Raw genomic sequence first — 13,204 nt, forward strand, 5'->3', positions numbered from 1 at the left:
AATTTTAGTCTAGACGCCATCTAATTATTTATCGAGTTGACCTCTATAGTCATCCGATGACCATATAAGCGATGTAAACATAAATATAGATATAAATAGATTATAAGCAAACACGTGCTGTTGAATTTTTCTAGGTCTTTTTAATTTCATATTACAGATTAAAAAAAATGTTTGTCATCGTTTTACCTGTATTGGAATGTTTTTTTCGTAGATCGAATCTGTCAATCAAATGATTTACCTTTGTTTCACTTTCAATGTTGACATTCTCTTCCTTTAGATAACTTAAGCCCTGGTCACAACGCACCAACGACACATCTATGTAGCTCCATGACATGAAATTTGGTTAAATCACGGGTCATTTGCGATCGTCGTACGACAATCGCGCGACAGTCGCACGATTTTTTTAGCATCGTGGCGCTGTCGTGTGTCGTGGGACGAAAATCGGACATGCATCTTTTTTGCTCTATACGATTGTTTTTGTTTTATGACTTTCTTGGGAGTGTAATAACACAGTCGTGCGACTGTTATATGTGATAAACACATTGTCGTGGGTACCAACATAAACCATTTTGATAAAACAATCGTTGCAGGACTGCCGTACGACAATCTCACGACTGTCGCAAGACACTCGCGATACAGTCGCACAATTGTCTCACGAAAACCAAATTTGGTACGATGCTCACACAGCATTGATTATCTGTAGTACGACAGTGGTACGTTCGTCGTGCATCACATATTTACGTTTAATTAGAAGAATACAATTCGGCGAGAATGAATGTTTGGAAAAAAACATACCGTCGATCGTTAAAGAGGATGGCTTTTCCACCAGAACAATTATGTTCTGCCCTTTTGAATAGGCGCCTTGCCGGACACCAACAAGAGCAAAATATAGTCCTGTTAGTAAGAGTTGGAACGGTAATCTGCCGGTGATTTCGTTGAATTCATGTGGATGGAGCCTGGCATGTTTCAAGAGCTTTTGCTAAGAGCGAAAGCAAAATTACAGATCTAACATTGTTGGGTTGATGTTAAGACGAGTTGTATATACATTATGTACACAACCATGTATCACTATCATTGATGGCGATCCGATGGATGCATCTGTTGTAGGGTTGTCACTGACTCAGACGTACTTATGAATATAATTATTTTCTGTGACTGTATCTTACATTAATTTGTAGGATCCTTTACTGTAGATAATTTAGCTGATCTGTAACAATAACATCTTCATGCCTTATATATCATGTACTGTAGTTCGCCGCTAGATTAAAACTGACGTGGAAAGGTAACACATGCCCACTCGTATATATATATATATTTTTATATTTGTTTGACGGAAGTCTTACCTCAGATGTCTTCGTCTGATTGAGATGTTTGTAAGTTTGAGTTGACACCTTATAATTTGCCAGACGGAGTAGTCTCCTTATATATTTGTATGATGGAGTTACCACTTTAGATATCTTTGTCTGATGAAGAAGTGATATAAGATATCTGTGTCTGATGGAGTTGCTTCAACCTAAAATATTTATGATTGATCGAGTTGCTACCTTAGAACTCGCCTGATGAATAAAACCGGTAATAACTTTATCTGTGGAGTGATAACAATTTTACATATCTTTGTCTGTGGAGTAATTACCTAGAATAACTATAATATATATAGCTGTATGATGGAGGTGTTAACCCCTTAGATATCTGTACGATAGACATGTTTACACCTTAAATATTTTAGTCTGTTGGAGGTGTTAACACTTTAGATATCTTTGCAAGATGGATATGTTACATGCTAAGATATCTTTGTCTAATGAAAGTATTAACACTGTATACATCTTTGTCTGGTTGAGGTTTTACCCTATTATATATATTTATATGATGGCGGTGGTAACCCCTTAGATAATATGTATGACGGAAATGTTACTTAGTTAGATATCTTTGTACGATGTAGATGTTACCACTAAAGATATCTTTGATTGATGTGTTAACACCTTATACATCTTTGTCTGATTAATGTGTTAAAACAGCTTAGATATCTGTACGATGGAGTGTTTACACATGTTATATTTTAATCTGTCGAAGGTGTGAACACATTAGATATCTTTTCACGATGGAAATGCCAAAATCTTAGATATCTTTGTCTGATAGAAGTATTAACAATTTATAGTGATAGAAGTGTTAACAATATACATCTTTGTCTGAAAATGGTGTTCACAGCTTAGATATCTGAACAATGGAGTGTAAACAACCTACAGATATTTGTCTGATGGAGATGTTACAATCTTAGATATCTTTGTCTGATTGGGATGTTAACACTTTATATATCTTAGTCTGATATCAACACCTTAAAATATTTGTCTGCTGGAGATTCAACACCTTATGCAACTTTGTCCGATTGAGGTGTTAACAGCTGATATATCTGTTCGGTGGAGTGAACACATTAGATTTTTTTTAGGAGGTGTTAACATATTAGATATTTTTTAACAATGGAGATATATAAACCTTTAAGATATCTTTGTCTGGTGGAGGTGGTAACGCAGTGGCGGATCCAGGAATTTTCATAAGTGGGGGCCCACTGACTGATCTAAGAGGGGGCCCGCTCCAGTCACGCTTCAGTGATTCCCTATATAACCAACCAATTTTTTTCCCAAAAAGGAGGGGGGCCGGGCCCCCTGCCCCCCCCCCCCTTAATCCGCCTCTGTAACGCCTTATACATCTTTGTCTAATCGAGATGTTAACACTTTAGATACCTTAGTTTGATGAAGATCTTAACACCTTAAAACACCTTATATATCTTTGTCTGCTTGAGATATTAATACCTTGGATATCTTTGTCTGATTTGTGTGTAGTAGCTAAGATAAATATACGCTGGAATGTTTACACCTAAGATATTTTAGTCTGTATGAGGTGTTAACACATAAAATATATTTGTTTGATTGCAGTGTTAGCAGCTTAGATATCTGTACGATGGAGTGTTTACACCTGATATATTTTAATCTGTCGGAGGTGTTAACACATTATATATCTTTGTACGATGGAGATTCTACAATCTAAGATATCTTTAGATATAGGAAGATGTGGTGTGAGTGCCAATGAGACAACTCTCAATCGGCTATAATACGATATCTTTGTCCGATGGAGATGCTATAATACGATATCTTTGTCCGATGGAGGTGCTATAATACGATATCTTTGTCCGATGGATGTGCTATAATACGATATCTTTGTCCGATGGAGGTGCTATACTACGATATCTTTGTTTGATGAAGTTGCTATAATACGATATCTTTGTTTGATGGAGGTGCTATAATACGATATCTTTGTCCGATGGATGTGCTATAATACGATATATTTGTTTGATGGAAGTGCTATAATACGATATATTTGTTTGATGGAGGTGCTATAAGACGATATATTTGTCCGATGGAGGTGCTATAATACGATATATTTGTTTGATGGAGGTGCTATAAGACGATATCTTTGTCCGATGGAGGTGCTATATTACGATATCTTTGTTTGATGAAGGTGCTATAATACGATATCTTTGTCCGATGGAGATGCTATAATACGACATCTTTGTCCGATGGAGGTGCTATAATACGATATCTTTGTCCGATGGATGTGCTATAATACGATATCTTTGTCCGATGGAGGTGCTATACTACGATATCTTTGTTTGATGAAGTTGCTATCATACGATATCTTTGTTTGATGGAGGTGCTATAATACGATATCTTTGTCCGATGGATGTGCTATAATATGATATATTTGTTTGATGGAAGTGCTATAATACGATATATTTGTTTGATGGAGGTGCTATAAGACGATATATTTGTCCGATGGAGGTGCTATAATACGATATATTTGTTTGATGGAGGTGCTATAAGACGATATCTTTGTCCGATGGCGGTGCTATAATACGATATCTTTGTTTGATGAAGGTGCTATAATACGATATCTTTGTCCGATGGAGATGCTATAATACGATATTTTTGTCCGATGGAGATGCTATAATACGATATTTTTGTCCGATGGAGATGCTATAATACGATATCTTTGTCCGATGGAGGTGCTATAATACGATATCTTTGTCCGATGGATGTGCTATAATACGATATCTTTGTCCGATGGAGGTGCTATACTTCGATATCTTTGTTTGATGAAATTGCTATAATACGATATCTTTGTTTGATGGAGGTGCTATAATACGATATCTTTGTCCGATGGATGTGCTATAATACGATATATTTGTTTGATGGAAGTGCTATAATACGATATATTTGTTTGATGGAGGTGCTATGAGACGATATATTTGTCCGATGGAGGTGCTATAATACGATATATTTGTTTGATGGAGGTGCTATAAGACGATATCTTTGTCCGATGGAGGTGCTATAATACGATATCTTTGTTTGATGAAGAAGCTATAATACGATATCTTTGTCCGATAGAGGTGCTATAATACGATATCTTTGTTTGATGGAGGTGCTATAATACGATATCTTTGTCCGATGGAGATGCTATAATACGATATTTTTGGCCGATGGAGGTGCTATGATACGATATCTTTGGCCAATGGATGTATTACGTGAGATATCTTAGTCTGATGGCGATGTTATTACCCCAGATATAATTGCCATCAGTAGATTTTTTGTCTATGTTACATGGTTGTATTGTTTATGTACTTGAATATATTGTATTGCTGTTTAGTAACAATCCTACTGTTTAGCGTACTATTTTTTTCATTTACTACTTAAAACTATAAACCTGAAAGATTTATTTTTGTAAAACTGAAACATAAAGTTATAGGTAACATTTCACATTTTATAAGCAGTTACGCACATAGCTTGAACACATAATCAGTTAAGTAGACAAACAACTTTTTCTGTATAGACATATTGACATTAAAAGCTTATTTTAAGATATATAAACTGTCAGAGCAAAAGATCATTGGATGATTATAAATCTTCTTCGTTTATATGTTCATTATACTGTTGTTCCCGCACAACCAATGGTTTCAGACAAAAGGCCCGTATCCTCCGAACGGACTGTTTCGCAGCCGTTCTGATCTCATCGTCACTTAACCAGAGGCAAGGTGTAAATAGTGATGTCAGAGTACACAGTATTAATGTTGCTTTGAATACTTCTAAACCTGGAAAGCACCGATGAGATCTACAGGTTACCATTATGAACATATTGACCAAATAAGGGAACCAAAACAACATGGTAATACAACTAACAATTAATGTTGCAATGGTGGAGGATCTAAGATGTGGAGTGATGTGACTCCCAGGAGCCTCTGGTTCGTCCAGTCTATACCATACAGGCCGTTTTACTTTGAAGATAATCAACATGATAACAGTGGTTAAGATTAACAGTAAATTTGGTATCAAGTATGCAACAACGGCTGTCGGAACTAGCATATCGTCGTGTAATATAAAGCCACAAGTATGGCGGAACACTACACCCATTGTTTTTACGCTAGATAAAAGTAATGGCAGAAAAAGACATAATGTGAAAAACCAAGGCATGATGAACAGAAACAGTTGCACAAACTTTATAATCCGTAGTTTATCCGGATACAGCTCCAAAAGTTTCGACAAGAATCTGTCCGCGCACATCGTTGTAATGACTAAAGAAGAAAATCCAAAATGTGTAACATCCAGAATAACATACGTTTGACAAAGTACATGACCATGTAGCCAAGCATAGTTGTGCGTGTAACTTATTCCGAACGGCAGTACTAATACCCCAACGATAAGGTCAGACAAACACAAATTTAAAACCCTCCAATAGAATAGTTGTTGTCGTATCTTTGAGTGACAGAGAATTAATACTGCAAGAGAGATATTTAGTAGTAGAACAAATACATTAACTAAACAGTCCATTATAATCAACAGTGTATCTTTGTCCCCCATTTCAGGGGAGGCATCTATGGTTAAGTCATCGCTTTCAGTATAGTTAATGGCAAAGTTAATCCCCTCCATTGGAAGCATCTGAAACAATAACAGCAAATAGATAACACAGAGATCTGAAGTAGGACAAGTATAGTAAAACAATGCTAAGTAGTAGAACACTTGTTATATCTTTAACAGAAAATAATGTAATGGAGTACTAGTATAGTAAACGTATGTAAACGATTTTAAAAGTACGCTTATCGCGTGTTTGTGTAATGATTTAGTAGACTATACAAAAAGTTTGGAAAGGCCTTGCTCGTATGAATACCGAAACTGGAAGGGTCATCCCCATGTAATGCTTGTCTGAATATTAATCCATTACTCTGTTTTGCCGTCTTATCTTTTTTTTCGAGCGTCAATAGCGAGTCAGTCTTTTGTAAATGAAACAATTGTCTAGCATACAAGCATTTAAGGGGGATTGTTGAGCACTCCCAATCTTTAATTTGTAGACGGAATATTGAGCTGAATATAGTCATGTGTGACTATTGCTAGATCGGATGTTTTATTCCGCTAGGTTATAAAACATACTAGTTAATTTTCAGTATTTCATCAGAGTTGTCTGTCTTTGATCAATAACCCAGCAGCATCAGTCGCGTCTCCGGTTGGTTTTTTTTTGTATCCTTTGTGTCTTTTTCTTGTTTTTTACATAAAAAGAAATATTATAGCCTACCTTTTCAAAACCGCTTGTCAGTGTAAGTAAATTAAAACTACCTTATAATAAAATGTTTCATGTCTTAGATATGTCGCTTAAGGGGAATTCATGTAAACGCGAAATTAGTTTTTTGACAGGACGATATTTTTTATTGACCTTATGACCTCACGTTAAAAACATTGAAATTCAGCTGTCAACACGTTAATAAATTCGGTGTTTACAGGAAAAGACTAAAATTTAACGGCTAGCATGTAAAGTGGAAAGTAGGAAACATCTAAACTTGAAAATTTTGTCTATATTTTAAAAATGTGAAATTAAAACTAAATTGAGCTTAATTGGTGGTTTCAACGTATATTTGTATTCCGTCTATCATAAGTTCCCCTGGAAACCTTGTCATAAACAATGCCATAATATATGTGACCATCTGTTCCTGCTGGAACACATATTCTGTACCCTTTATTCTGTTAGAAACAAATACGGTAATAAGTGTTCCCGGGAAAAATAGCATTACAGAATATTTCTTCTAGTAGACCTGATTTACATTTTTAAATTTATAACGTCTATTCAAATTGCAGGTCATTCGTTTTATTTATAGCACATACAAACTTTAGTGCAATGAACAGACACTGATTGTCTATGCAAAAAGAATGCTTGTACCACAATTATAACAAATTAATATTAACCATATCATATACAGTAGCAAAATGCTGCGAGACCACTACTATAGATAATCAAATCATATATATTAATAGGCCTTGGAATTCTTTTTGTTAAAATAACCTGAAAACACAACACAACTCATATCTCATTTATAATATAACTACAAAATGATATTGGCTCTGTTCCAAGTCGAATGTGTTTTGGTTGGAACTTGCAGTATCAATCTTAAATATTGTGCGTGATAGTGTAGACGTATGGTATTAAATATAAGACTCCCTAAATGCCAAGGAGGCTTTATCCTGCAATATTGAAATATGATTCTCCATTATCGTATTAAAAATATAATTTACTCACATTTGCTTGTTTTTCCTCTTTTGTCTTTTACTCTTCACATACCATGTTTCTTTATAATGCTAATACAATTCTAAATATTTAGGTACGCATGCGCTTTTGAAATACAGCTGCAGAAACCATAATCGATAGCAGGAGTATGTGGGGCTGTTGATGCTAACGCTTTTAACAATAGTTTTCTGAGAAAAAATATATGTATATGTGTTTTTATGATTTGCTTATGTATTTATTATGACATATTAGCCAAGTTTTATGTTAATTGTTTTTCAGTTTAGTCTTAATTTATGACCATTATTATTTGTTATTATAAGTTTTTTTTTATTCTTATTGTGAATGGTTTTTAAGACATATATATATATGCTGATCTGTAAATACGTTTCAAAATCAATACAATAAGAAGATGCGATATGAGACAACTCACTTCCAAAGACCAAATGACCTAGTAGTATGTTTTTGATAAATGTTGAAGCCGTAAAGTGGCCTACTAGAACCTGACTGTCCTATTTGGAATATTTCCTCTGCTATTCAACGTAAATAATAAGCTTTCCTCGTACAATATTCTGTGTATGTTTTTATATAAATGCTTGTCTGTCTAAGCTTTGAAAGTCAATGTCTTGCTAAACATTCTGTGAATTGATATGTTTTAAATCTGATACATGTAACTTTTTTAATTGTTTTTAAAATTAATACCGGATCGAGTTTTACCCTATAGAAATTTACATCTAAATCCATGGTTACAACCGATTTAACTGTCGAACGAATACACCAGAAGCAAATTAATTGTGATCAAATTTTTGCACTAGAAAGGTGACCCTAAAAATTACTTACCAGGAAATAAAGACTTTTTTGTAAACTCATAAATTCGTTAGTTTTATCTGAGAGTACTGTACCACGTTGTTTTTTTTTTCAATTCAAGAGCACCTTACTTGCAACAACTGATTTAATTTTCCGTATATGGTAAGTCTCAATGCTAAATTTTTAACCCTATCCAAAATACCTTTTTAACAGTCAGGACTCTACTTTGTCAAAATTATCTCCCCATTACGCCAGTTCATTTTCACAATCGTAGAAATGGAAGCCATTGTAGGGAGGACGCGCTACCAATTTTGCTCTTGGAAAACGATAAATTTATCCACATTGCACCATTACGATTCTTATATGTCAGTTGTATTTTAAAAGACAAATGTATCTACTAGCTAGTGAGCATCCGCTAATGATCTTGTCTGCATTGATTCAACTTAAAACTATTGTCTGATCGGTTGTCAGGTGGAATTTTCGAAAATTCATAAACATTTAAAAAAAAATATAATTAAATATTTCGTGGAAGGGCAGACTAGATTTTTTTAGTGTATGAAGACTATAAACCCTAGTTATCACACACAAAAAATTATAATTTTTCAAAGATATGCATTTTCATCATCCAACTTGAAAGACTGTCGTCAAGTACTTTCAGTAAAAAAAGTAGCTATTCGAACACACCTTCTCTATTTTTGTGACTCATTAGATAGGTTTTTCACTGGACCCATATGTTTCATCTTTTAAAACTGTGATATTTTAGTGTTATAAAGTCAACCTGTAGCTTTGATGTATAAAAACGATAGAATCTGAAGCGAGACGATGTATGAAATATTCTTATTGTGTAAGATATCAAGACAAAATATTCAACTCAAACACACCCTACCATAAAAAGGTGCACTCAATTTCATCTTTTCGATACAATTGTTACCCATTTTTTGGAATTTTTTCTTGAGTTACATTATGGAAGGGCAGACACAAAAATTACTGAACTAATAGATTGATATGTTTTCCGTCCATGGTATTTTTTTTCAAAAAATGGAGGGTTATGCATTTTCTTCATCCAACTTGAAAGATACCATGTCGTCGACTTGATATCTAATTGTTCTGCTTAACTATGTACTAGATAAAATGAAAACTTATGCAAATGGTGTTTTTAAAATAAAACAAGTCGTAATTAAGAAGAAAATTGTAATTTTGTTTGCTTCTTTTAACTTTCATTTACCATGTTTTAGATGTCAGAACCTACTAACAAAAGCGTAGTATACATGTAATTAGGTCAAAGTGACCTATTACCGGTAACTCATTTTGCAAATGTACATCGAAATATATACGTGCAAATAGGTCAAAGTGACCTATAACCGGTAACTAATTTTGCAAATGTACATCGAAATGCAAATTTCATGCAAACATTGTGCAGTCCAAGATTGTCATATATTTTTTTATTCACTATTATGAAGTGTCTGAACGTGAGTAGATGATACAAAGGGGGTTATCTGACCGAGATCATAGGTTGCAGATAGAAAGATGTATAACAGACACCACAACCGAAATAAAAACAATGACAGTATACTATATGTTCACAAAACATTTCGAAGAAAATTAAAGATTGAACAACACGAAAACTGTGGATAAACTGATGTGTTCCGTACAAGTCAGCATTAACCGTGAATAAACTGATGTGTTCTGTAAAAGTCTGCATTTACTGTGGATAGACTGATGTGTTCCGTACAAGTCAACATTAACTGTGAATAAACTGATGTTTTCCGTACAAGTCAACATTAACCGTGAATAAACTGATGTGTTCTGTAAAAGTCCGCATTAACTGTGGATAAACTGATGTGTTCCGTACAAGTCAACATTAACTGTGGATAAACTGATGTGTTCCGTACAAGTCAACATTAACTGTGAATAAACTGATGTGTTCCGTAAGAGTCAACATTAACTGTGAATAAACTTATGTGTTCCGTACAAGTCCGCATTAAATGTGGATACTAGTAACTAATGTGTTCCGTACAAGTCAACATTAACTGTGGATAAAAGAGGGACGAAAGACACCAAAGGGACAGTCAAACTCGTAAATCTAAAACAAACTGACAACGCCATGGCTAAAAATGAAAAAGACAAACAGAAAAACAATAGTACACATGACACAACATAGAAAACTAAAGAATAAACAACACGAACCCCACCAAAAACTAGGGGTGATCTCAGGTGCTCCGGAAGGGTAAGCAGATCCTGCTCCACATGCGGCACCCGTCGTGTTGCTTATGTGATTACAAATCCGGTAAATAGTCTAATTCGGTAGGTCAAATTCATGAAAGGGAATGGGATTGTAGTTACGACGTAAGGAACATATCCGATATCATTTGTGAAACGGTTATTCCATAACGGTCAACCAACTCGTGATGGCGTCCGTAAAATTTACGAAGGGATGATTTCAACTTCACCATTTGGAACTCTTGGTTTAATAGCTTCCTTGTGATAAACTGATGTGTTCCGTACAAGTCAACATTAACTGTGGATAAACTTATGTGTTCCGAACAAGTCAACATTAACTGTGGATAAACTGATGTGTTCCGTACAAGTCAGCATTAACTGCTCCGCTAGTTGCAATGATCCTGAATGATATATACTAATACAGATACTGAACTCCTGCATATATATGTGATCCGCTAGTTACACAAATACTGAATGCCCATCTACTCCGCCAGAACTGAAATTGAGACTCAATTCTTATCTGCCCATCTAGTTACACTGACTGAACGCTATTTAGCTGCTCCGCTAGTTAAACAGAAATTAACATTGACCTGCCCTTCTAGCTATAGAGACTGAACGCTTACCTTCTTTGATAGTAACAAGAAGACTGTAAGGCCACCTGATACTCTAGATTGAACGCTTTTTACTTGCTCTGATAGTTAAAAAAGAGACTGAACGCGTACTTGATCCACTAGACCGCTAATTGAGACTGAGCGATATCCTGCTGCCCGCTTTTACCAAGAACCTGATCAGTTTGCTACAAAGATATTGTACGGTTCTTACCTGCTCTGTTAAACAGAAACTGAACACTTACCTGTTCCATCTGCTACATATACAGACTGTACGCCTATTACCTGTTCCATTTGCTACATACACAGACTGTTCGCCTATTACCTGTTCCATCTGCTACATATACAGACTGTACGCCTATTACCTGTTCCATTTGCTACATACACAGACTGTACGCCTATTACCTGTTCCATCTGCTACATATACAGACTGTACGCCTATTACCTGTTCCATTTGCTACATACACAGACTGTACGCCTATTACCTGTTCCATCTGCTACATATACAGACTGTACGCCTATTACCTGTTCCATTTGCTACATACACAGACTGTACGCCTATAACCTGTTCCATTTGCTACATATACAGACTGTACGCATATTACCTGTTCCATTTGCTACATACACAGACTACGCATATAACCTGTTCCATCTGCTACATATACAGACTACGCCTATTACCTGTTCCATTTGCTACATACACAGACTGTACGCCTATTACCTGTTCCATCTGCTACATATACAGACTGTACGCATATTACCTGTTCCATTTGCTACATACACAGACTGTACGCATATTACCTGTTCCATTTGCTACATACACAGACTGTACGCCTATTACCTGTTCCAACTGCTACATATACAGACTGTACGCCTATTACCTGTTCCATCTGCTACACATGCAGACTGTACGCCTATTACCTGTTCGATCTGCTACATATACAGACTGTACGCCTATTACCTGTTCCATCTGCTACATACACAGACTGTACGCCTATTACCTGTTCCATCTGCTACACATGCAGACTGTACGCCTATTAACTGTTCGATCTGCTACATATACAGACTGTACGCCTATTACCTGTTCCATCTGCTACATATACAGACTGTACGCCTATTACCTGTTCCATTTGCTACATACACAGACTGTACGCCTATTACCTGTTCCATTTGCTACATACACAAACTGTACGCCTAATACCTGTTCCATCTGCTACATATACAGACTACGCCTATTACCTGTTCCATTTGCTTCATACACAGACTGTACGCCTATTACCTGTTCCATTTGCTACATGCACAGACTGTACGCCTATTACCTGTTCCATCTGCTACATATACAGACTGTACGCCTATTACCTGTTCCATTTGCTACATACACAGACTGTACGCCTATTACCTGGTCCGCTAGTAACACAGACTTGACGCTTACTCGGTCCGCTAGTTATAGAGACTGGACGCTTGTCTGCTCCGCTAGTTGCATTGTGATTGAACGCCGGCATATCTGTTTACCATGTGGTTTCGTCCATAAAATGTAATGCATTTCTAAAATTTCTTATCTACCAATTGTAAAGTTTTATGCAAGGCTAATGGTGGTGATGACATAACTTAAAATCATATTTGAACACAACACCGATGTTTCACTCTGCATCAAAATATCAAAATATCATTTCTCGTGAGCTTGGTTTTACTTTTAAGCAATGTTATTTGTTATTTGTTTTTTTCAAATTATTGATGTTATTGGTATGTCAAAAGTTTACGCCATTTGGTGCCTTTCCTTGGAATAAAATGCTTAGTAATCTTCTTCTATATTGATCATGTATTACCAGAGCACATAAGTTATAATTGGCAGGGTTAACTTTAAAGTTCTATTCCCAAAGACAACTTATGCATACTCCAAACCACATGCATGCATACCACTTTCTTTTGATGAAGATTATGTTTTCTCTGAAGAAATTCAGATGCATTTCTTG

General features: G+C 35.5%; 1 protein-coding gene across 2 annotated transcripts; it reads right to left on the reverse strand.

The window, feature by feature from the left end:
* Window positions 1-4,748: 4,748 nt before the first annotated feature.
* On the reverse strand, window positions 4,749-7,747 carry LOC134708131 (5-hydroxytryptamine receptor 4-like). 2 transcript variants are annotated; one of them, XM_063568438.1, is made up of 2 exons: window positions 7,612-7,747; window positions 4,749-5,984 (listed from the first exon to the last, which is right to left on the reverse strand). In XM_063568438.1, the coding sequence occupies exon 2, from the start codon at window positions 5,982-5,984 to the stop codon at window positions 4,947-4,949; it is 1,038 nt and encodes a 345-aa protein (XP_063424508.1). In that variant the 5' UTR covers window positions 7,612-7,747; the 3' UTR covers window positions 4,749-4,946. The 2 variants fall into 2 exon arrangements, with proteins under 2 accessions (XP_063424508.1, XP_063424509.1); XM_063568439.1 differs by lacking the exon at window positions 7,612-7,747 and adding an exon at window positions 6,616-6,685.
* Between the last annotated feature and the right edge of the window lie 5,457 nt (window positions 7,748-13,204).

Source organism: Mytilus trossulus, chromosome 2 (assembly GCF_036588685.1).
Source record: "Mytilus trossulus isolate FHL-02 chromosome 2, PNRI_Mtr1.1.1.hap1, whole genome shotgun sequence".
Taxonomy (NCBI): Eukaryota; Metazoa; Mollusca; class Bivalvia; order Mytilida; family Mytilidae; genus Mytilus; species Mytilus trossulus.